Source organism: Schistocerca nitens, chromosome 2 (assembly GCF_023898315.1).
Source record: "Schistocerca nitens isolate TAMUIC-IGC-003100 chromosome 2, iqSchNite1.1, whole genome shotgun sequence".
Classification (NCBI taxonomy): Eukaryota; Metazoa; Arthropoda; class Insecta; order Orthoptera; family Acrididae; genus Schistocerca; species Schistocerca nitens.
The window spans coordinates 1,103,960,929-1,103,987,956 of record NC_064615.1 but is presented as its reverse complement, the minus strand read 5'-3'; the positions used below and the strand labels follow the sequence as shown (position 1 = coordinate 1,103,987,956).

The 27,028-nt window shown below is 37.8% G+C and overlaps 1 protein-coding gene across 1 annotated transcript in view; it reads right to left on the bottom strand.

The window, feature by feature from the left end:
* LOC126235573 (MFS-type transporter SLC18B1-like) overlaps positions 1 to 27,028 on the bottom strand; it is a 331,857-nt gene that overhangs the window by 92,721 nt on the left and 212,108 nt on the right. The window contains exon 8 of the mRNA XM_049944291.1: positions 26,089 to 26,282. Coding sequence (XP_049800248.1) covers positions 26,089 to 26,282 — 194 coding nt within the window. The remainder of the gene's footprint in view (positions 1 to 26,088; positions 26,283 to 27,028) is intronic.

Here is a 27,028-nt window from a genome sequence, read left to right as displayed (position 1 = left end):
TACAGTCAGGCTCTAGTTGTAAACATATCTCTCATGCCATTACTCCACACACCTGAGTCCTCCCACCATTCCCAAGGACTAGTCACAAAGAACTTCCCCCTTCAACACCCAGTATCACCCCAGACAACTGAGCCATATGCTTCTTTAGGGGTTTGGTCACCAGTCATCGTGCCTTGAAATCTGGGACATCCTAGCCAAGATCTTTCCCACCCCTTCTACTGTTGTGTCCTGTTACCCACCCAACCTCAATACCATCCTATGTCACCCCCAATGCCAACTCTGTGGTACAGGTATCATATACTTCTGGTAGTTCCATATGCAAAACATGGCTGATCCACACACCCATGATTTTCTATTCCAGTCCTGTCACAAGTGTATCCTATCCCATATCCCTGTGGAAGACCCACAAGCAAAATGTGCCCGGTCCACCCATCCAACACGGTTATTCCAGTCCTGTCACAGGCTTATCATATCCCATCAAAGGCTGGGCCACATGTGAAAGCAGCCATGCCATATACCAGCTCTGCTGCAATCATTCAGCTCTTTTTTATTGGTATAATTATCAATCATCTGTCCACCAACATAAATGGCCACTGCCAAACTGTGGCCCAGAGCAAAATAGATGATCCTATGGCACAAATGCAGCTGAACATAACATGCTTGATTTTAATGGCTGCTTTATTACTCAAGCCACCTGGATCCTCCCTCCACCACCATCCTTTCTGAACTGCACAGATGGGAGTTATCCTTACAATCTCCACTCCCAAAATTATCCCGGCCTCCTAGAGCAACCCACTGTCCCCACACCCACCATCCAACAGTTTCCACTACCTCTGTCCTTATCAACTACTTCCTATTCTCATCCCCTCACCCACTGTGTGTGCTGCCCTCTGCCAATGCACCAACTCATATTTCCACTACCCCACTCCTCTCCCTTTTCACTTGCCATTTTCCCTCCTCTCCGCAACTCCCTGCTGCATAGCTCCCTGGCACTGTGCTTGTTAGCGGTCAACCCCCTTGCACACTCTGCCAGACAGTGCTCTTCTCTCCTTCCACCCACAGCCTGATATCCCTCCCTTCTCCTTGCCCCCTTCAGACTGCTGCTTCCATTCTACCTGACAGTTGCATTCCAGTTTGAACTGCTAGATATGGCGGACATGTGTGGATGAGGTGTACTTGTTCATGTGGATGAATGTGTGTGTGTGTTGGTGTGTTTTTCCTTTATTGAAGAAGGCTTTGGCTGAAAGTTAATGTGTAACTGTCTTTTCGTTGTGCCTGTCTGCAAATCAGGGTGTCGTCTTTATGACGCGAAGCAACCTATCTTTTCCTTATACTGTTGACATTCCAACCTAGAGTTTGCAATGCTGGAATGTTTGTACGGGTATTAATATTGTTCCTTACTATGCTTCTTTGAGTGTATCCACATTGAAACTGGAATCCCTGTCAGTTTTTATACAGAATTTGTGGTTGATTTAGCACCCATTTTAAACATAATGTGCTAAAGCTCACGTTAACAAAAGAACTTTGCCCAGTGAGTCCAAGAAAGCACTGGTCCCATACATATACAAAAAGGGTAGTAGATGGAATCCAAAAAATTACTATGTCCTATCTCATTCACATCCATCTGTTGTACAATCCTAGAAAGTGTCCTGAGTTCAGGTATAATATGGCAAATGGACTGACTTCTTCCATGCTGACCAGCATGGATTCTGAAAACATTCATCATGTGAAACCCAAAATGTGCTATTTTCAAATGACATCCTGAAAGCCACAGGTTGAAGCAATCAGGAGTATGCAGTATTTATTGACTCCTGAACAGTATTTTACTTTATATCACACCAATAATTATTAACAGAAATATGATGATATATTTACCAAACATAATTTGTGACTGCATTAAGGATTTCCTGATACAGAGGAAAAAATATGTTATTTTGGATGAAGAGTCAGAAATAGAGATAATTTCAGGCATGCCTCTGGGAAGTGTGTGGGGACTCTTGTTCATATTGTATATCAGTGACTTGGCAGGTAATATTAATAGTGACCTCAGAATTTTGTAAACAATGAAGTACTAACAGAAAATAGTTATACAAATATCCAACCAGTCAGATGTTGATAAGATTTCTAAGTGGTGAAAACACTGGAAACATGATATAAATGCTCAGAAATGTAAACCGTGCGCTTCACAAAAAAAGAAAAGTAGTATCCTTACAATTACAACATCAATGAGTAACAACTGAAATTAGTAGAATCTTACAAATACCTGGGTGTAAAAATTTGTGGCATATGAAATGGAATGATCACATAGGCTTAATTGTTAGTAAGGTACATGATAGACTTCAGTTCATTGGCAACAAACTGCGCAAATTACTCAGTCTACAAAGGAGACTGCTCACAAATCACTATTGCATCCCATCGTAGAAAACTGCCCATGTGTGTCAGAGGGGCAGAGGACTAACAGGGGACATTGATCACATACAAAAAAGGGTAGCAGGAATAATCACAGGTTTACATTTGTTTGTGTGGGCATCTTCTGCAGCAGCTGTTAACATCTGTTTCCATAGATTATCCCTCTTGAGCAGACTGCAATCTAATTTTAAAAAATTACACCAGACATGTTTCACTTTTATTTACAAAGCATCTTCCATGGTTATTAGTGTTTCTTTACATAATATGCTCCTTCCCTTCTTGTTAGCAGTGGTTGGTGTCGACAGGCTTCATTTTACATCTGCACTTGGCAGTTTTTGGCATCTTCTCAGCATAATCCTGTAGGGATAGAATCACTGTTGCGTTGCCCTTGTCTGCAGGTAATACTACTATGTCTGGATCTTCTCTTAGATCCCGTATGGCAGCCCTCTCCCTGTAGGAGATGTTCAATTTCATCAGCTTTGTTTTGGTTAGAGCTTTGCAGTACGTCGGTAATCACTGAGCATTGCCTGTCGGAACTCAACAGCATGGATTATGATCAAACCAAAGTCCTGACATAGACTTCCAAATACTGGGACTGTGTCATCAAGGAAGCCATAGAGATCAGAGTAAGGGAGCCACAACTAAATCATTGACAGCGGTTACATCCTTAGCAAGGCACGGGAATCCGCGATCACCGAGATTAAGAAGAAAAAAGATATTACCGACTTCAGAGGAGGGAGGGAAGAATAATGAGAGTGGTGCCGGCAGACCCTCCTGAATAAGAAGACATAGGACGCAGCGCCCAGATGGCGGGAGAACGGACGCTGTACCTGGACTGCACGCAGGGCACGGACTGTACTGACTCATAGGAAGCACCTGAGGGAGGAGTGGGAGGGGATTGTCCTCTATATAAATGGCGCCTGCCCACCCCGGTCAGTACATCAGTGCACCTGATGATGGCAACGTGGTCAATTGCCGAAATATTGTGTCCTATGCACACTCGTACCAGGCTGTTCACCCGAGATTTCTGTCAAAGCCTTCTGTACACTATTTGTCTCAATATAACACATCCGGTGGATGCTGCGAGGTCAGATTCCAGTTGCCATGCAGTAGTAAGGGGGTACCGTTGTGCCCTTACGGCCAAATAACAGCACTCTCTTTTTGATATCTCATGTGGTCAGCCCTGACCTGGTCTTTGAGATACTGTTTCGGCCTCTATAAATTGTCACCATATCTGAGAAACAACAGAACGATTCACATTAAGCCTCCAAGTCACACCAGTTTGCGAGTGTCCTGCTTCCGTTCTTCTTATAGCCCTCCACCACAGAGTGTCTGGGAGGCATCTTCTTTGTACCATACTGCACCATCTGTGACTGTATACACAGTGATTTTGGCTGCAGGACTACCCAGAAAACACTATCCTTTTTTATAGGTGCCCTGACGTGACATGGTCGTCCACTGTCCAGAATACCATCTTCCATGCAGAACACCATTGTATGGACATCTGTTGACATTTTGTATGATTATACTGTGAATTAGACACAACAATTGGAAATAGGGGTTTGTTGCTTTAATTTTGGAACCCAGTGTAGTCTAACTGATTCTGGGGAAAACTTGACAGGGATGCTATATTCCTAATCAGAGTCTTCTGCCCTACTCAAGCCAAAAATAAAAGCTTTCTTGGCACAAACAACATTATCTCATTCCTAAAGTCAATAAGTTAGGAGAAATACTTAAAGACAAAAAAATTTAAATTTTAAGCACAAAAGTATCAAATTTGCCAGATAAGAACACCATGGATTTTGGAAATTACGAACTGTTCAAAAGTAAAGCAGACAAAAGAATCCTTGAAAATAAATTCCATGTAGGTATCGCACTTGCAGTTTCACAAAAAACTCTTCATGCCAAAATTGATCTAGGGCCTATGAACAAAAGATTAATGATAATTTCCTTAAAATGTGAAAATAAAATATACACAGTAATTTAAGTATGTATGCCAGTCAAACAAGAAAATTATTTTTCATTAATAAGTCATGGGGAGGGATAGAAACATAATCTAAAAACAAAATTGTGTAAATTCATTTTTAATGCAGTTAAGAAATGAGACAAGATTTAAAAATAAACTGATACAACTGTGTAGAAACTTCAACCCAAAAAATTAGGTGAACCCCCCCGCCCCCCGTTAAAAAAAAGGACACACACACACACACACACACACACACACACACACACACACACACACGTGACAATCCCAACAATAGTACAGGTGAATTCCAAGCTGAACAATGAAAAGTGCAGGACAGAATAACAACAATATTATGAAGAGGATAGATGAATCTGATCACTACTTACCACATAGACGAGGAATCAAGTAACATGCAAGCAAAATCGAAAGACTAATAAATATTTAAGCTTTTGGCCAAAAGTCCTCCTTTGGAAGTTTTGGAAGTGAGTGTGAATGTGTGTGTGTGTGTGTGTGTGTGTGTGTGTGTGTGTGTGTGCACCCACTTTCTATTTCTCAACAAGGCCTTTTGTCCAACATCTTAAATGTTTAGTAGTCTTTTGAGTGTATCTGTCTGCAGCTCAGTCCATTCTCTACGTTGTGAATAGCAATCTATCCGTTTCATAACTTTGTTGAATTCCAAATTGATTATATCACAATCTAACACCACAACATAGGCATATTTTAAAATTCAAATATGCAAAGGGGCAAATATTAAGAAAGATCACTACACAACCTCAGGGAAAATAAATATAAAGCCCCAATAATTCACCAAAATGATGTCAGCTATTCCCAAATTTTATGCTAGGAAGATCCAACCACTACAATTATCAACAAAACACAACCACAAAATATAGAATACCTCAACCCAAGTCTATCAAAACTGCACAAAACCAGATTCCTTAACAAGGGTGTAAAAACACCCTTGGTGTAATGAAGATTGTGAGTAGGCAGTAAAATCCCAATACAGGGCATTCAGAACATGTAAAAGGGATAAATGAAAAAATTTGCATGATCTATTCCTAGCAACTAGAAATGAAGGTTCAAAATTAATTAGGCAAATAAAGAGACATGAGAACAGGTAACTTCATGAAATTGAAGAAGACTTCCAAACACCACCTATAGGATATTTAATAAAAAATTTAAAACAAAGCTAAACTGGTACCACCTACAAATCTCTGCTTCAAGAAAGATAAGATTCTAAATTGCCCTGAATCCACAGAAAGATTTTCAGCAGAAATTTGCCTAAAAAGATTCAGATTCACAACTGCCAAATGAGGAGGAAACTGCTAGACAAATTAAAATAGAAAAATATGCAATGAAAATGGAATGTTGCAGAACTCCTGAAATCAGCTGGCTCTAAAACCTTAAATGAAATTATCAATGATCATGCAAAACTTTTGGTGAGCTGAGAAAATTCTGGATGACTGGGAAAATGCATTGACATATTCACACACAAAAAAAAGAAAGAAAATAGACCGGATGTTAACAACATAAAGGAATTTTCCTTCTTCATGCTCCATGGAGAAGTAGGTTTAATAATGAATAAGAAACTAGGAATGGGGGTAAACTACCACCAAAAGCATACTGAACGCATTATCATAGCTAAGACAGTCATGGAGCCAACAGCCACCACAGCTATATAAATTTTTACTACAAACAGTTTTGTAGATTATGTAAATAATAAAAGAATGTATGATTAGGTAAAAAATTATTCAGATAGTGAATGGGAATAAAAATGTGATTGTGTAGAGGACCTGGACTTCAATAACAGGAAAAGGTAGAGAACAAAAAATTGTAGGGGCCCTTCCCCTCCCTCCTTCCCACTAATCCCCATGTTGCACTCACTCTTACTTTGTAGTAGTTTTGTTTCACTTCATTTGTATGCATTAAAATAATATGATGTTATGACTATGTTACTACCTCAACATGTATCAGTTACACACTTGAAAATATTACAAATTGGAATGAGTATGTGTGACTCTGTATGTTAATTAGGAAAATTACAGTTTTGTTAGTAGTGGACATCATAATACATCCTGTGAAACTTTACTAAATGCATTCTCTGCAAGCCAGCCAGAACAGGTAGTTAGGAACCTCACTCATGATGGAAATACATTAGATCTAATTGCAACAGACAAACCTGACCTCTTTGAGTATATCTACATCAAAACTGATATCAGTGATCATGACGCGGTTGTGGCAGCAATGATTACCAAAGTACAAAAGACAACTAAAACAAGCAGAAAAATGTTTATGTTCCATAAACTAGACAAAAAAATCAGTAGTGCCTTATCTCATTGAGGAGCTTGAAACTTTTCAGCACAGGGCAGGAGCATGTAGACGAACACTGGCACAAGTTTAAAAGAATAGTTGACCATGCACTTGAGAGATATGTACCCAGTAGAACAGTTCATAATGGGAGGGAAGCTCCATGGTATATAATTACTGTAAGAAACTTCTGAAAAACAGATATTACTGCATAATAGGTGTAAAAAAAAGCATATGACCCTAGAAACAGAGATGCTGAACGAAACACATTTGACTCTCGAGAGAGAAATGCACAATGCCTTGAATGACTACTGTAGCAGAATATTGTCAGGTGATCCTTCACAGAATCTAAAGAAAATCTGGTCATATGTAAAGGCTGTTAGTCGCACCAAAGTTAGTGTCCAGTCCCTAGTGAATGAGACAGGAATTGAAATTGAGGGTAGTAAAGCAAAAGCTGAAATGCTTGACCCCTGTTTTCAAATGTTCCTTTATAGAGAAAAACACAGGCAAATTGCCCCAATTTAATCCCCATACCACTGAAAACATGAATGAAATAAGTATTAGTGTCAGTAGTGTTGAGAAACAGTTGAAATCATGAAAACTGAACAAAGCTCCAGAGCCCAGTGGAATCCCTGTCAGATTCTATACTGAATTTGTGGATGAGTTAGCCCCTCTTCTAACTATAATATGTCATAGAGCCCCCAAACAAAAATTGTGGCCAATTCTTGGAAAGGGGCACAGGTCACACCCATCTGAAAGATGGGTGGTAGAAGGGATCCACAAAACTACCATCCAATATTCTTGACACTGATTTGGTGTAGAAACTTAGAACATATTCGGAGCTCAAACATAATGAGGTATGTTAAACAGATTGACCACCTCAGTGCCAACCAGCATGGATTTTGAAAACATCAATCATCTGGTAACCAACTCATGCTTTTCACACATGACATACTGAAAGCTTTGAATTAAAGCAATCGGGTAGATGCTGTATTTCTTGATTTCCAAAAAGCTTTTGAAACAGTACCACATCTATGCTTATAGTCAAAAGTACAAGCATATGGAATATCAAGCGAAATTTGTGACTGGATTGAGGACTTTTTGGTAGGGGGACACAGCATTTTATCTTGGATGAAGAGTCACCATCAGATATAGAAGTAACTTAGTGTGTTCTCCAGGGAAGTGTGTTGGGACTCTTGCTGTTCATGTTGTATGTTAATGACCTTGCACATAATAGTAAAATCAGTATTTTTGAAGATGATGCAGTAAACTATAATGAAGTACTATCTGAAACAAGCTGTATAAATATTCAGTCAGATCTTGATGAGATTTCAGCATGGTGCCAGGATTGGCAGCTTGCTTTAAATGTTCAGAAATGTAAAATTGTACACATCACACAATGAAAAAATGTAGTGACCTTTGACTATAATATCAATGATTCACAGCTGTTATCGGCCAACTCACAAATACCTAGGTGCAACATGTGCAGGGATATGAAATGGAATGATCATATAGGTTCAGTCTTGAGTAAAGCAGGTGGTAAACTTTGGTTTATTGATAGAATACTGGGGATGTGCAATCAATCTACAAAGGAGATTGTTTACTCATGTGACTGGTTCTAGAATATTGCTCAAGTGTGTGGGACCCATACCAGATAGCACTAACAGGGGATACTGAATGTATACAGAAAAGGGCAGCATGAATGGTCACAGATTTGTTTGATCCATGGGAGTGTGTGGAGAGTGTCACATAAATAATGAATAAACTGAACTGGAAGACTCTTGAAGATTGACAAACTATCCCAAGATAGTCTATTAACAAAGTTCCAAGAATCAGCTTTTAATGATTATTCTAGGAATAAACTACAGCTGCCTGTGTATCACTCACATAGGGTTCATGATTATAACATTAGAATAATTACTGCATGCACAAAGGCATTCAAACAATCATCCTTCCCACACTCCATATGTGAGTGGAACAAGAAGGAACTCTAAAAACTGGTACAATGGGATATACCCTCAGCCATGCACCTCATGGTGGTTTGTAGAGCATATATGTATATATAGATGTTAATATGGATGTCAAATCTCATGTTGGGTATGTATGAATGTAAAAAAAAAAGATTGCCAGCTATGACTCCTGTAACTTTTTTTTAATTTTATCAATCTGTATAACCAGTAATAATAAAAAATTCACTATTCCATCACATCACTATCACATACATCAAATATGCATAATTTGATTCATATATTTCTGTCAAAGACGCTAAATCCTATAAAATGCAAGTGCAAATGTGGAAGTTTTTCACAAAAGATGAAGATGAATGTTATGTGATCAAATGAAGGAAATATGTTACAAAACTTTATTGCCCTCATTAATCTTGCATGAGATATTTTTCTCATAAAAGCTAACAACTGTCATTCTGTTACTGTTAATTGAAAAACTGAATCAGATGTAATACCCAATGTAATATGCCGAAACAGTTCTTGCAAATTAAGTTGGAGCTCTGAAAGTTGTTTGACATTAATCAGAAATTAAAAATATTGTGCCCGAAGACTAAATATATTAATAAAATAATACCTAACCTACTATAACTTTGATGTAATGGATATAAAAAATTGTACGTAGAAAATTTGTGACTGGACATTGGTCTGGCAGACAGACCCAAGAAGACAACAACAACTGGTCTGATAAGTGGGAAAGAGCCCTTTCTGTGAAGATTAAAGTCATGTTGGCTCAAAGAAAAGCTACAGTATAACTCTAAAAATCCACTTTATTGTATATCATGTAGCCCAGTAGGGCCAAAACGAGAATAATAATAAAATAAGTACAATAGCTCATTTATTTTTCACTAAATAAACGGCACGAAGTCATGTAATCACAATTTTTTACTTAAAAACTATTGCTAAATAATCTTTTGAGACCAAAGTATTGTTGCAATGGACAAGTACAGAAAATGCTCTGGAGTAAAGAGTAATGGTCACAGTGTGAAGACAGGCTATAATTTTTCTATGTTGAACACTCTGAAACAACCACCCTGAATGAAGACAAGGCTTGGTTTTGGCACTGTAGAGGTTCCTTATTGCTCCATAATTATGGAGGAAGAGCAATGGAGTTTACAACTCAAAAGCTGATCTGGTGTTGTACTGGATTGGTCTTTTAGTCTACAATGGCAGCTTGCTCATAAGACACTAGAGACGATAATTTATAAGTATAAGGTGACAGTGATTTCTATGCACACTTATTTAAAATTACAAATAGTACATTTCAGATACTAAATGTTTATATACTACACTCCATAAGTTAAAATCTTTTCAACAGAGTGAAACTAGTGATGCTGTACATATGAATCTAAAGACTTTTGAAAGGTTGTGACTTCAGTAATTTCTTTAGTGTTTTCCAGGAAGTTTGTTTTAATTTAACTCCTGTGTGGAAAGTACCATTTTGCATAGGAATATGCTGATTCAAACCATATATTTTCATTTTATACGTTGTAGGAAAGTTCTTGATGAATGTAAATACTTATGAATTAAAGAAGACCACTCAGCGAAAAGCACTATCATTTAACTGTCAACAGGCACATGAAGAAAGATAGAAAACTTGCTAACTTTTGGAGTTACACACACACACACACACACACACACACACACACACACACACACACACACACACACACACAGCCTATTACACACACAAAAACCTATTCCCCACTGATGCCAATGCCAATGCTGTATTTTGGCAGGGGGAGTGGTTGTGGGAGGGGGTAATGTTGGATGGTGTGAGTAGAAGGAGAGCTTCTCATCACCCAATATTGCCCTGGATTGGAACAAATGAATTATATCCTTTGCCATGGCTTTGATTATCTCCCATCCTTCACATGCATTCTAAAGTGGTATTCCATTACCCACCCAAGCCATATAACATCCTATTCCACCCCTATGCCACTCCAACTCTCAACCCCTTGCCACAGGGACCATATCCCAATGGTAGACCAAGGTGCAAGTCTTGTCCAGCCCACTCACCCAGACCCTCCTATTCCAGTTCTGCACAGGCTTATCCTATCCAATCGGAGGCTGGGCCACCTGTGAAGGCACACTTGTCATGTACCAGCCCTTCTGCAAACACTGCACAGCATTTTTATCAGCACGACTACCATCCAGCTCTCCACCAGGATGAATGGCCACCACCAAACTGTTTCCACGAAGAAAGTTGATCAACCGGTGGGACAACATGCAGCTAAGCACAGAATGCATAATTTCAATGGCTGCTTCACAACCCGTGTCAACTAGATCCTTTCCTCCACCATCAGTTTCTATAAACTACTTAGATGGGATTTATCTTTACAACACATCCTGCACTTTCATAATCATCCTAGTCTCAACATTTCACAACACCAACACTTCACTGCTCTCAGACTACAGGCAAAGGTGTGCAGACAAACCAAAGAGTATGTGCATACAGGACTGGGATGCAGAATCAGAATACTAACTTTTGGAGGCAAAGTAATAGGCTTGTTTCTCAGTATACAGTTTTGATCTGCTAGGAAGTTTCGAAACAGTACACACTCTGCAGCAGGGTGAAAGATTCATCCCAAAACCCATGGAGTTCAGAAATGCTCTGACATGACAGGGAAAAAAGCCAGTTAAGGCTAGAGGCAGTCAGAGAGTTAAAAGACCAAGAACACCCTTCTGCTATGGACCAGTCATGGGAAGGGAATTTCTAAACTAGTACAGAGCTCTCTGGGCACAAAGCATCAGATATCCATCATCTTTAAGCCACTTGTATGACTCAGTGCTGTCACCCGTGATTTAGGGTCTCTGATTAGTGGATGGGTGAGAAAAATTTGTACCATAACCTCTAACATGTAACATGTAACATACCACCCTGCTGAGCTTAGACTCCATTAACATTCTCACATGAAAATTCTAATAAATAAGTGATTTAAATAGCCACATGTAATGCTTTACTACCATTATGACTTCACTGATAACCATTCTGAGGCTACACTTTAATGATCCAATACCTGAGAGCAGCACGTGTTCAACCAGATATGCAAGTACAGAAATTATACATTCTTATACAAATTTATTCAAATTATACATTCTTATACAAAAATACCAATAAATACATGGTTCAAATAATAGCTTGTAATGCTATACCATTATGATGACATCATTACATCTGGAAATTAGTATTTCTTATACAAAAATACCAATAAATACATGGTTCAAATAATAGCTTGTAATGCTATACCATTATGATGACATCATTAGATCTGGAAATTAGTATTGGGTGATACTGGGTGAGAGAATAAGAATAGACTGTGTGGTGTGGCATGCGCTCAGGTGCCTTGGATCATGCATTGTTCCTGGTGACCCCATTCCTCCCATCCACATAGAGTTGAAAAAATTCGTTAAAATACTAGTGGGCCCCTTAATAGGCCTCACAAATGCTTCAATAAAACTTCTTACTCCCACTTCCTACCTTCTTTCCACAATACACCAAAACAACCATCCTAACTGCACTGTAATAGGATTCAGAGCTCTCAATGAACACATTTCAGCCATGGTAGTTTTGCACTTCCACTGCACCACATGTAGCCTCCTGTTCTACATAAAAGACACCAACCACTTATCTGAACCCTCCCCTAAAAGGAACCCTTCTCGCCACTATCAATACAGCTTCAATCTCCACTAACTGCTACATACCTACACACAAGGTCTCTCTGTCTTAGGACACTGCCTCTCCCAATACCTACGGGATAAGCCTCTGTACAATCTGTGTATAATCACTTTAACCAGCTTTACCCTTAGCTACAACTACTTTTCTTTTGTTAGGCAGACCTACACATAAATCAGGGATACTGCTGTGGGGACCACCACAGCCCTATCTTATGACAACCTGTGCAAGTGGTACATACTTTAGAAGAGCTATTCCTCAAGACCCACGAGATGCACCTCCAAACTGGTACAGTTTTACCCGTAATATCTTAGTGGTCTGGACAATTTCCTCAATTCCCACAACAATTTAACTCCTCCCAATGCAAATTTATTTGATTGCTTTCCAAATTCAAAGCCGTCTCACTTGATGATATCCAACTCAATGAAGTCCATATGAAACCAACAAGTTAGCAACAACACAAACACTTACAGCTGCCACACCTTTCCATACAGCCTCAGCAACTGTGAAATGTATCTGCTGCCCAACACCTACACTGACAACCTCTTCTACACTGTCATCTCCCACAACTATCCCACAGATCTTATTCACAAACAAATCTCCAGAGCAGTACCCTCCTTTAACTAAAACATCTGCCACTTCCAAATTGTCAAAATCGCAATGGTACACATGTGTGCTTCAACACAGTACTCTGAGAAGGTTATGACATTCTCAAGTCAGACCCTGAAATGAGATACCCTGAAGCTGATATACTTCCTGCACCAACGAATGTCATTTTCTGATACCCTTCAAACTCGTGTTCACTGCACAGTGTTTCATATTTTAATGGTCATTACTAAACTGACTGATCACTTGAATGGGCATAGAAGAACTCTTAACCATGGGGACACCCAGTAACCTGTTGCTCTACAGCAAGACTCGCAGGGCATGGATCCTCTCACTCAATACTAGTTACCTTACACTCAGGATGTGGAAATTTCCCTTCCAATATGTCCTCATCCTGACACACATCTGGATTTAACCTCTATTAACACACAATCCCCTTCTCTTTTGCCTTTTCCATTATAATTATTTTTTGTGTGTTACAATTTACTTAATCATTTTCATCTTTTCTCTCTTGTCTGATCTCATCTGAGTCACAAATTTTAATACACACAACAACATCCTTGGGAAAGCCAAGTGAAGATCACCAGGATTCACCATTCTTCTAAATCCCATTGTAACATAATGACTCCCACTACCAACTGGGGTAAAGTCAGCTTAGATTACATCATGACAAAGGTAGATGTCACACTAAATGAAAACTCTGAATGTTACTTACAAAGTAAACTTAATTTTTTTGTCATTATCAAAAAATTGAGATTAAGGAGGTCACTATACATTTGTGAACAGGCAGCTGCAAGAAATTCATTTGGTGGTACACAGTTTTTTAGTATCCTTATTTTTTCAGGGTTATGGAATGACACTGAATGACCACAGTAATTTCTTGGGTGCAAAGCATTATAGCTTATATTTGTATTATATTTAAATTAATATTTTCCTTGTAATGTCTACAATAGGTGGTGAAACTAGTAGAGATGACAATTAGAATGAATTGTTCAGCTTTGATAAAACCACCAGCAACCCACCACAACAAACAGTTGTCAACTTCCTAGCACCTGGCAGAGTTGGTAGCTGGAAACTGCCATCTGGGGGCCATCAACTTAAAGCCCCTAGCAAATTATGACTGTGTGTGTAACACAGTATCCCTTAGTCTGCCTACCAATGCAGAAGTGATGCTAGTACTAGTCTACAAGGTTAGCAGTTTTTGTTTCAGTTAAACATTTCACAATCAGAAACAACACAAGAATCTTATCTGGGTCTTAGTGAAACTACAAGGACTACGTTAGCACAAAACAATACAGGCATAAAATCATGTTAATATCAATAAACAAACATGGTTACAGATTTTATCTCATTATTCTCTGAAGCTGTGATATTAGCTCCTCAGCAACCCACCAAATGTCTTTCAGAAATTTCTGGTATATTCTAACTATGGTATCTCAAGTCTTATTGGCATCCCCATTCACTGACACAGTAATGACAGGGATCCAAGAAAGCATATGTCGTATGTGAAGAGCCAAAAATGCCATGGGAAAAATTTAATGGCTAATCTGTTCCATTTCATTTACAAATTCCACATCATGTCATATGAAAATGCGTGAATCATGATTAATGTGTTATTAATGGGTGTAGTGCTTATAGATGATTATATTCCTTCCCTGCTTTACAAGAGGAGAAAATGGACCTTTTCATTGAAATTCATAAAAAGAAAAACCTAACTTTGGTCCACATAGTATCTTACATTATGTTTCCTGTAAGGTACATATGACACATCACAGTTGTTAGTATGTCTGTAACACTGTGTCTCCTTGCCTGTTATGCCATGTAGCAGACAGTAAGGCTCTGCAGTTCACCATAATGAAAAGGAAAGGAGTTATGTCACTGATTGCACTTCCTTTCCTGTCATCCTACTGGAAGTGTTCATTGTGTGTGTTCAGTAGTAGAAGCACAATGTACAATTCAATTCATGAATATTTTAGTTGTTATGTCTACAATAAATAGTGAAACGTTTTCAAAAGAAATGAAAGTGGTATTTTCCTTTCATTGTTCTGCACAATAGGTTAATTTAGACGGTCATATTTATGTACCAGTTTTGGCAGCTTCAAAACTGAATGTGGCTCTTAAAACTGAGAAATGTAATTAAAAAACTTGAACTTCAATAACACAGTACATTAAATTACATGTGAAACATGGTTAGATTTGTGTTTTAATTCTCAAACTTGCTAATATAAAATCTGTTCAGTATATTTATCATTCAATGCATTCCATAGCACTTTGTCAGCTTTCATGATCCGTGTGATTGATCTCATGCTTGCAGCTCAAAAAGCAGTGACGCAGGGTTCAAGGTATCATAATTCAGCCCTGTATTTTTGAGAATATTGGGAAGTTATCATTGTCCTTTAAATAATGTAATTTCTAGTAAATCACACAAACATAACTCACACATACATGACCACTGTCTCTAACCACTGAGGCAGACATTGATCATGTGTGTGTGAATGTGTATGTAGTTTCTGCTTCAGAAGAAGGCCTTTTGGCCTAAAGCTCAGATGTATAGCAGTCATTTTGTTGTGCCTGCCTGTAATTCATCATTACTCTATACAGGGTGAGTCAATAACTATTGTCACCTAGAATAATCCCAAAAGTATGGTAGTAGCTGAAAAGTTTGTGGGACAAATGTTGCATGGAACAACGAGGGGCTTAATGGTTTTTTGTTGCTAAGTGGAGTCGCTTCAGAGATATGAAGGTCAACTTTGTTTTTTTTAAAAGGGATGCTGTAGTTTGGTACTTATTTTCTGATAGCGGCTATTGAGACAAATCCAATGATGTGTAACAGTAAGATCTTTGAAGGTCAGCAAAGGTCGAAAAGGTGGCATGAACCTCCATTTACAGAAGGTGTTCAAAGTGATGTCCATTGGTATCAATGCAAAAAGTAAATATTCACCAAATATGGCGTATCCACCTAATGTGCCATTGACATGTAAACACCATTCAATGGTTTTGCAATACAACATTAATGGGAATGGTGAGACCAGTATCATCGAATCAGGTGAATGTGAATTATGTATTCATTTGAAGAATAAGTCAATATGCTTCTCGTTTATGGAAAATGCCAATGAAATTCAGTGAGAGCTAGAGACTTATATGCTGAAAGATATCCTCAACGTACTCACCCTACATGTCATACATTTAAATATGTGTATGATAAATTGAGAACTGGGTCTTTAATGCATCAGAAACATATCCAGCGAAGGAAAGTTACTAACAAGGAAATGGAAATTGGTACTCTTGCCACTGTGGTTCAAGATCCTAGTGTTAGTTCATGTCAAATTTCCAGGGAATGTGGTATGAGCTAGAGAAGTGTTGTTCATGTTCTGCATCACCATAAATACCATCCTTACCATATCAGTCTCCAACAAGAATTAACTGGTACGGATAGTATGTGTCGCATTGAATTCCGCTGATGGGCTCAACTTCAGATTCAGAGGGATGACATGTTTATTAATTTGATTTTATTTACTGATGAGGCTACATTCACTAACCATGGAAACATTAATTTGCATAACATGCACTATTGGGCAACTGAAAATCCATGTTGGCTGTGGCAAGTTGCACACCAGAAACCATGGTCAGTGAATGTATGGTGTGGGATTCGGGAGGACAGAATCATAGGCCCCTATTTCATCAAAGGAAATCTTAATGGTAGGAAGTACACCACATTCCTGCAAGAAATACCTTTAGGAACAAGGAACAGAATGTGGTATCAACACGATGGGTGTCCAGCACATTTTTTGCTGATGGCTAGAAATGAGTTTCAGAGACAATTCCCAAATCATTGGATTGAATGCGCAGAAGGTGTGTTGTGGCTGTATCATTTGCCAGACTTGATGTCTCTGGATTTTTTCTTGTGGAGATTCTTAAAAAGACATTGTTTCTAAAGACATTCCAACTACACCTGAAGATATCCAAGAGAGAATTGTCAGAGCATGTGCTTCGATAAGTGCCGATGTGATAAGGAATATCACTCAACTCATGATAATAAGATTGCAGTACTGCATTGATACCAATGGTCATCACTTCAAACACCTTCTCTAAATGGACATCCATGCCACCTTTGTGACCTTCGTTGACCTTCAAAGACCTTACTGTTACAAGCAATTGGATTCATCTCGGTAGCTGCTATCAGAAAATAGTTACCAAACTATAGCATCCCATTTAAAAATGCAAAGTAGACCTTCATATCTCTGATGTGACCACACCTAGCAACAAAAAACTATTATGGCCCCTGATGTCCCATGCAACTTTTGTCCCACAAACTTTTCAGCTCCTGTCACACTTTCAGAGTTATTCTTGGTGTCAATAGTTAGTGACTCACCCTGTATAGTGAGTAACAAAATAGCCTTTTCGTAACAGTATCTTATGAAATGTGTTTGTTGGTAATGGAAATATTGCTCAGCCAAGGAGGGAAGTAGTAGTAATGACAGACACTAATGAAAACCCCAACTGTGAAGCTAGCTTAAATGGTGTTCCTAAGTGAAGTGTCACAGACCATCCTCATCTCAAAACACACACATATGAGGTGATGCCTGGGTAGAAAAGTTTCTTGTATAGTAGTCTCTAGGATGGTCAGATTATTGAGCAAGGAATATCACTTCCTGAAACAACAGTAAAAGTTAGTGATGACTTTATTTGGCCTCAGCACTTGTTAGCACATGTACTAACTGGTAGCAATTTACCCACTCAAGGATGTTCACTGCATAATCTGTAAGAGCAGCACTATGTGAACTTCAGATTCTGCAGCAGTATTTCCTTTGTGACAAAATTTACTGCTGCATTTCTCAGAGTGTACTTGCCACAGAGAGTCAAGCAATGTCTTACTTCCTGCCACATACATCTCGCAAAATGATCATAGTGACAAAATCAGAGAAATCTCAGCTCATACAGGTGCTTTCTGAGAATCATTCTTCTCACAGACTATTTGCAAATGGAACAAGAAAAGGGGGAAGTGGTGGTGATATACAAAGTACTCTCAACAACAAACTGTACCATCACTTGCAAAGTACAGATTTAATTGTAGAATGTATTCATCTAATCAATACTATTCAACTGCTTCCAAAAATATTTTTATTCACAACTAATAAATGCCAAATTTTATAAGGTACTGCTGTTTCTACATTCTATTGACAGAGATAACTAATTTCAAGTAATTCATTCCACTATAGTTTAAACATTTTCTGCTGATAACTACATCTCAACACCAAATACAATAGTCTGAAGCAAAATTTTGCTTCATTAGGAAGTTATGACAATCCAATGTGAAAATGGATTTTCCAAGTTGCTGATTCATGTAAGCCTGGTCACAGCCTCTCAGGTACTTTGAGACTATTCAATCGACAATGACCAATAAATTTTTCTGCATTTGTTAGCTATCATGAGGTAACTACTTCATACTAGTAATTACAGTATACTCACCAACGTTTCAACAAAATGTTGTTGTTGTTGTGGTCCTCAGTCCTGAGACTGGTTTGATGCAGCTCTCCATGCTACTCTATCCTGTGCAAGCTTCTTCATCTCCCAGTACCTACTGCAACCTACATCCTTCTGAATCTGCTTAGTGTATTGATCTCTTGGTCTCCCTCTACGATTTTTACCCTCCACGCTGCCCTCCAATGCTAAATTTGTGATCCCTTGATGCCTCAAAACATGTCCTACCAACAAAATATGAAACTGAAATATAAACCTCATGCAGGCATTACGATCATGTAAACAATATGACATTTCAAATAGGTGTTCAATTGCTACCACTTATAAATTAAACCCCATTTGAATCTTCAAACAAAAGCAATATAACATTATTAACCATTCTGTTGTAACATGTGTCATAAAGATTGTATCCATAAGGGTGTAGTATGTGATTTTAAGCTCACCTGGTGTATGGTGATTTTGAAATGCTCCTGTGTATTCAGCAAAATGGCATGATTGAAATGGTGCAATATTTTGGCAAACTGACTCATTTCTATCTTCAGGCAGTCCTGATGATAGACTTTCTTCCATTGGGCGTCATCTTATAAACTCCCTCACTCCTCCTGTATCGGACAACACCCCAGCAAGACTCAAGTCGCAGTCATCATATGCTGTGCCATAGCTGCAGGGATTGGGATCCTGATGATGTGGAGGAGGCAGATGCATGTGGTACAGTCACAGCTCTCTTACTGGCTGGCATGAGTGGATCTTCCCAGAGACTATTATGCTTTGAGCATGCTCAAGGCTGGGTCTAAGGCAATACTTACTTGGAGAATGTTATCTTAATTATCAGTTCATCATATAGTTGGATGTCTGAAGATTCTTTTAAAATGCAATCCCAGAATTTGTAGCCCAGTAATGATGTTAAAGGACACATCAGTTTATTCATAAAGCTGTATCTATTTTGTATTACAAATGCTATTAAGAATCTGTCATTGAATGACCTTTTACACACATGGCCAGAGAAGGTAAACCTAATATATATTGGTAATTGTGAGAAAATTCAACAAAATGTTATTGCTGAATTTTTGTAAGTAGTTGAACACTTGTTTTCATAAACTTTCTTTTTTTTTCCCCCTTCCGATTCAGCTAGCCTCCTCTCTCCTGCCTCGGCCATTGCTTACGTGAGCGTTTGTGTAATTCTTAGGTAATAATAATTGCAACAATTGGAAGTGGGGTATATGTGTGTATTTTAAGAGTAATGATCACAATATTCACAGCTGATGAACAGAAGTTTCCAGTTTTGCCTGTACTTTTAACACTTTTCAGAATTACGGCTTATCGATGAACAAGTATCAACAATTTTCTACATCGATGCACCTGTAATAATTAATATTCACATGGCTGTGAATTAGAAATTGCAACCCTGTTATCCCGGCAATACGAGTCTGCATATGTTCATTCTCAAATTATTTCCTTTACCAGTGCAACTCTTCTTCCCAGTTGGAAAGAGAGATATACTGGCAACATCATAAGCAGGACTTTATTTTTATGCTGTATACATTGTAATAATATTGTTTTTTTTCTGTTACATGCAAAAAAACTCTGACCACAATCTATTGGTTATGAACTGTAGATTAAAACTGAAGAAACTGCAAAAAGGTGGGAATTTAAGGAGATGGGACCTGGATAAACTGAAAGAATCAGAGATTGTACAGAGTTTCAGGGAGAGCATAAGGGAACAATTGACAGGAATGGGGGAAAGAAATACAGTAGAAGAAGAATGGGTAGCTTTGAGGGATGAAATAGTGAAGGCAGCAGAGGATCAAACAGGTAAAAAGACGAGGGCTAGTAGAAACCCTTGGGTAACAGAAGAAATATTTAATTTAATTGATGAAAGGAGAAAATATAAAAATGCACTAAATGAAGCAGGCAAAAAGGAATACAAACATCTCAAAAATGATATCGACAGGAAGTGCAAAATGGCTAAGCAGGGATGGCTAGAGGACACATGTAAGGATGTAGAGGCTTATCTCACTAGGGGTACCAACATGATTAAAAAAACTGATAATCGGATGTATAAAACCCACGAAATTAAAAAATTCCCATTTTTTTTATCACACTTTGTCTTGCTGGCTTACATTACTACGAGGAAAATCAAGGTCTGTGCCCTCATCATTACTTGAAGAAGTATTTAGAAAAGCTGGATGCATACATTGGCTTATAAAACTCCAACTCCAACAGAACAGGGCTTGGAAGGCCCAGTGGTACCAACCAGCTGCTGTGTCATCCTCAGCCAAGAGGTGTCATTGGATGCGGATATGGCTGTGCATGTGGTCAACAGACTGCTCTCCTCGTTGTTGTCAGTTTTTGTGATTGGAGCCTCTACTTCTCAATCAACTAGCTCTTCAATTGGCCTCACAAGGGCTGCGTACATCCTGCTTGCCAACAGCACTTAGCAGACCCAGACAATGACGCATCCAAGTGTTTGCCACAACTACAAGTGCTTAACTTCGGTGATCTGATGGGAACCAATGTTACCACTGTGGCAAGGTCATTGGTGCATATATTTACACAACCTATAAATTAAGATGAGCATAGTCTTTAGTAATGTGATTGTGCTAATCACAATAAGTGTAATTTTCTGCTCAGTTAATAAAGTTAAGAAATTTGGAATGTAAATTACTGTGACCCATTAAGTTTTAGAAGAGGAAATGCCTCACCTGCAAGTATGACAGAATGTATATCTAATCCAAATGCAAATATTACTGGTGCAGTAATAGGAGCTATGACATAGATGACTAGTCTCTCATTTAACTGAAAATATGCACCTGACGTGTCCAAGGAGAATGTTTGAATAATATGACCAATGTGACCTTATGTTAAGTATTGATTAAGGGCATCAGTGTCATTGAACACAACCCATCTAGTATGTAAGTAAAAGCAGTTAGTCATGTGTGTGTTGGTTAATGGGGAATGAAGAATTAATGGCCTTTACAAGGTATGAAACTGTTTTGAATAATATGTGAATGAGTAAATGTAAGAAATTCACAAGCAACATGGACAGCCAGCTAAATGCTATATCCTTAGAACATAATCTACTAAATGACTGTGTGTTAGTAATCAGAAAGTTTATACAAAAGATCATATTCTATCGGCCATCTGTAGTTAAGATCTAATGTAAGTGTGTCAGCCTACAATTTAAAGATTTTATTTAACCATGACATACCTGACTCTGGGTCAATGAGTACTCTGTCTGCATTGTGGAATAAGAGCAACATTTGATAAACATTGCATGATATCTGGAAAATGAGTATTTAAATTGACCAGTAATTACACTCAAATAAGCCTAGTGAGGATTTCTATCGACAGAATGCATGTCATCAGAGTAAATGTTGGAGGAACATTTTGGAAATGGATGGAGATGAGATAATTTAACTTTCTTGGTTACACGAATTTCATGTAGTAAAGTACTGACACAAGATGATCAAATGATGTGAGAATAGTGTATTACCTAAATGATTTAACTAATTGTCTACTGTATTGGAAATTAAGTAAAATTTGTTAACCACACGGTGATGAGTGATCCCACGAATAAAATAAAGTGTACTACCAATAACAGTAGAATGCAGAATATCATTGTCATGTTGGAATAGTCACCCAGTGATAGCAAAGAATTTTTTATTATTTATCTTATGAATTACTTATATGTTTCAACATGCATACATGTACATGTAGTAGCAGTAGGTTTTTTCACGCAGATATCTCATATAACACAAGCAAAGAAAGACAACAAGCACTCTAGCAATGTTTTGATGCATGCAATATGTCCTTTTCCAAAGGAGCAATGCAAATAGTGATTTTACTACATGTCTCGGAGTTGAGACTTATTTTTTGCACAAGTATGGTGTTATCCATGGTATGCCTAAAGTGGTTGTGACTGAATAGTCAGTGATGCCAAACACTGAGCAATTCTGCTCTGTTAGAAACAATTGACAGGGAATCTATCTGTAAAAAGTCTTTGCTTCTGTAGAACAAGAATGAGATATGCAGGCAATCAGTAAATGTGCAAATTGTTGTAATGAAATGTTAAGGCATCAGATACATCAGTAACTGTATTCTAATCGGATTTCTTGTGAATGAGGCCTAGAAACATTTTTGTAAAACAATATACAAATAAGGCAAAGTGGAGAGGAATTACAACAGTAATCAATTTCTAGCAACCATTTCTAAAATGGACCTGAAGAGCGAAGAGCTAACATTGTAACTGGTACAGGCATAGACTACAGCAAGTACACTTGCGTACCTGCAATATGGTATGTGATTTTGAGATGATTTTTTGTAGTCCACTCCAAATGTTATCCCATCCAATAAAAATTGATATTATAGTAAAAGTTGCAGCTGAAAAGTGCATATGCAAAATTCCATAAGTGTTTCACGCACTACTACTGACTAGCAACACAGCAGCTTGAGCTTTGAACCAGTTGCTGAGGCAGTTTAATTCTAATTATTGGTGGTGCCTTAGACATGGAGTCCACATTATTGAAGTTTGAATGGATTAATGAAAATGACTTTGTAATCTACATGATGATGTAAAAGGAAATGTCACCTGTAGCATCAGTTTTGCTATTATCTGTTTAGGTGCTATCAAGTGAATGAACTAGATCAAGAGCTATGTATGGCACTCTGCATATAGGTACAGCGTGAGATCACTGCAATTACCTAGGCCTCTATTACACTCACAAAAATTACTTTCAAATCAATCCATATATCAAACATACAGTTTAATGACTAATGTCGTTTAAATCCAAGCAGATAATTCACTACAGATATATGTTTTGTTGCATGCACAAGTAACTCATGTGTGCAACCACTCTAATTCCCATTTCTATGTCTTTTCTATGTAAATCATCAATTCTGGTTATCAATGTGACTTTTGGAGTCCAAACAAAGCAGCCTGGCTGATTTAACCTGACTGTCCAGAAAAACTTTCCTGGAGGTTCCTGGTTCAGACAACGGGTCTTTGGTTGTTCCATCATTGTACCTGAAATTCGTCATTCCTCATCTCATGTCTATCATAAGCACCATGACAATCCAATGTGAATCAACTACATTTTACCTCATGCAATGATAAAGTCACTGTTTTTCAAGTTTTTTCCTCGTTCTAGAAAAATATTTGAAGTGATTTTTTTGTTTTTTTGTAGCTTTCTATTACATTTCAACTGAAATGCTTGAATCTTATGTGTGAAGAGTATAAAAACGACTTTAACTATGAAATACAAGTCCTACATAAACACTACTAGTGTTGAAAGGATTATTTGATTTCCATGAGTAATTTTATAAAGAAAATTTCTTGCCTCAATCAAAGGGGGAGTGAAAGGATACATCAGATAATTCATAAAGCTGTATATATACAGGCTGAGCCAGGATGAAAGTTACATGTTTTGATGGGTGATAGCATTAGTGATTCTGAACAAAAAACTTGATGTGGATATATGCCCTATTCAGGATGATTTCCTGATACAGAACACTTTTAATGCACATTTCTATTTATTTTCTGTATTGTTCATTGTCATTGTTTACAACATACCATAGTAATACAGAGGAAGTTCAGACAAACATTTTGATACAGGACACTTGTCTATCAAGTCATAAAACTACCTCACTGGCCTACAAAAGCACGTAAGCTACAGCGCATGCACATTGCACAAGACTTTCAATATTCTCGCAATCTCTCCGCAGAAACTGTTAGTCCTAGACAAAAAATAAATAGGACCTTTTTTGTGTCAAATTTAATTTAGTTTTATTGTGTACTGAGACATGTTTTTATTGATGGAGTGTGCAGTTTTTGAGTTATTAAAGAAAAACTTACAAAAGTCGCTACTCGCCATATAGCGGAGCTGCTGAGTCGCAGATATACACTCTCTATCTGTGCCTATCTGCGACTCAGTGTCTTCTCTATATGGTGAGTAGCGACTTTCCTTCTCATAATATTGTTTTTATCTTTTTTATTATAAATTGTATTATGAGCCTGTAAGTTGAATGATCTTTTATACACATGCCCAGAGAAGGTAAACTTAATATATATCAGTAATTGTGATAAAAATGAACAAAATGTTATCTCTGAATTTTTGTAAGTTGTTCATCACTTGTTTTCATACAGTTTTTGTCTTCTGATTCAGCTAGTCTACACTCTCCTGCCTTGGCCACTGCTTATGTAAGCATTGTAATTCTTAGTTAATAATAATTACATTAATTGGAAATGAGGTTTGTGTGTATATTTTAAGAGTAATAATCACCGTTTTCACTGCTGATAACCAGGAAATTCCAGTCTGTGTAAGTGCTTATAATGCTTTCTGGGATAATTGCTTGCTGATGAACAATTATCAACCATTTTCTACATCTCACGCTAATCGCTGCTAATGGTAGAAACCTCTTTCAGAGCTTGCAGCTATTATTTCACCATGACGTCCAATGAATAAGCAAGAATAAAAAAAAGGACACCTATAATAATTAACATTCATGTGAACATAAATTAGAAATTATGAGCCTGTTGTCCCATCTGTGGAGTATGAGTCTGTATATCTTCATTCTCAAATAATTTCCTTTATCAATGCAACTCCTCTTCTCGGTTGGTGAGGGATAGTTATAGATGCCATCACAGGCCATGTTATTTTCTTTAGACATGTAGTGCTGTAGAACAGCAGACTTTGTTGGTTGATTTTTATCTGCGATACTTGCACACAAGTGGTACAGGAAAGATGTGTGTGTACACAAGTATCACAAAGATAAGGAACAACCAACAATATCAGTTGATGCAACACTGAGTATCTTCAAAGTCAATAGCGTGAGTTATGATGCCACCAAGTTGTAAAAACACACCAACAATTTCTGGGATGGCATCATAAAGGAATCTTTAGACATCAAGCTACATGATGAACTGACAAATAAAGGCAGCAGTTTTCCTGTAATTAAAGTTTGGGACCAATTACTGAGCATGCTCAAGGTGCAACAACAGCCTACAGAAAGGTAGGTTCACACCACACCAAATAAATACATGAGACCATACCACATACCTTTGCATCAGCAACAAACATCCTGACCCCCATATGGCATGGCAGTGCAGTGTCTGAGGGCTGTGACTTTGGTATCTCCAATTCACATCCCCCTCCACCTTGCCAGAGGAGCTAAGCCCAAGAGATCAGAAAGAGAGAGGGGGGGTTATATAAGACAATGCCCAACAGCAGGAAATCAGTCATCATCAGAACATCCTGTAGATGGAAATGTGATGTGTCAGCTCGCTGAAATGTCTCACCATTTGAATGATACCATCTGGCTGGGTGCTCCAGAACAATTGTAAATCGTAAGTGCATACTTACCATTTTATTCCACTCAGTTTAAGAAAGGGACTGGAGATATATACAACACTGCATATCTACTTGCAATCCTTGTTAAATAGCCAGAAACTAAAAAAAGCAGAAATAATTTTACAAGTACTCATTGTTATTAATGACCTTTACATAGATTTACAAGAGCTACATAGAAATATCCCAGGAAAAGAATCATAGTATCTGTACAAAAAGCAGTTAGTATGCTACGAAAGATAAATAAGTTAAAGAAAAAGTAGAGAAGCCACTATGCTTTGACAGAGTAGTAATTACTTGTTAAGAAATGGCAGTAGAGGTGATGGTCCAAGAAGCAGCAGCCCCAGTGAACAAGCAAGGAGACCCCACACCATCATAGACCAGTGATTGTTAACTCGATCTGCAAGCCAGCCCCATATTGGGCTGAATATACCGTACAGTGCAGAAAAAAGCAGGAAGATCAGACCCACTTCCTCAGCACTCAAATTAAACTGCAGATAAGTGAAAGTAGAACAAAACATATTAATCAATATACAATATATTCATAGCTGAAATAGTACTAAACATTTTCTATAACATTGGCAATCTAACTTCAAAAGATGCCCTTATTTCAAACATTAAATCAGTTTCCTAAGTTTCTCTCTAAGTAACATACAACTTCATCTTAGTAATGTTAAATTCTCAACTTAACAATTAATGAAGGTTTGTGATAACAATTCTGTGTTCTTTATAGGACCAGCAAGAAATAAAAGCTAGAACTTTTTTTGACTTTAACTAAATTTAACAAGAAAAAAACTTTAAATGTTGTGGTTCTGATATGTTTTACTTTCTTGAGAATTCTTATTCTATTGGCACTCCTTATCTGTATGTGTGAGTCTTTGACAATTACACAACCAAAATTGAATGGATCACAAGTGATGCTGGTAGTTTAGAAAATTTCAATTTTTTTTGTAGCTGCAAATGCATAAGCAACAGCAAAAACACAGGCAAAAGTTCTGACCATCCACATGAATAACTATAATGGTTATACAAACTTAAGCTTCATCACAACTTTACACTGATTATTTGACACAAATGTCTTCTTATTCTTTCTCAAGGCAAACTCAGAATGAGGGGTAGTAAACTATGACCACAGTCTAGAAGCAGATGCTTGTTCTGTTGATCAAGCTATTTCTTAAAAGAAACACACAGAAAATATAATCATCTGCTCCCCAACTTCCATGACCTACAAATAGGA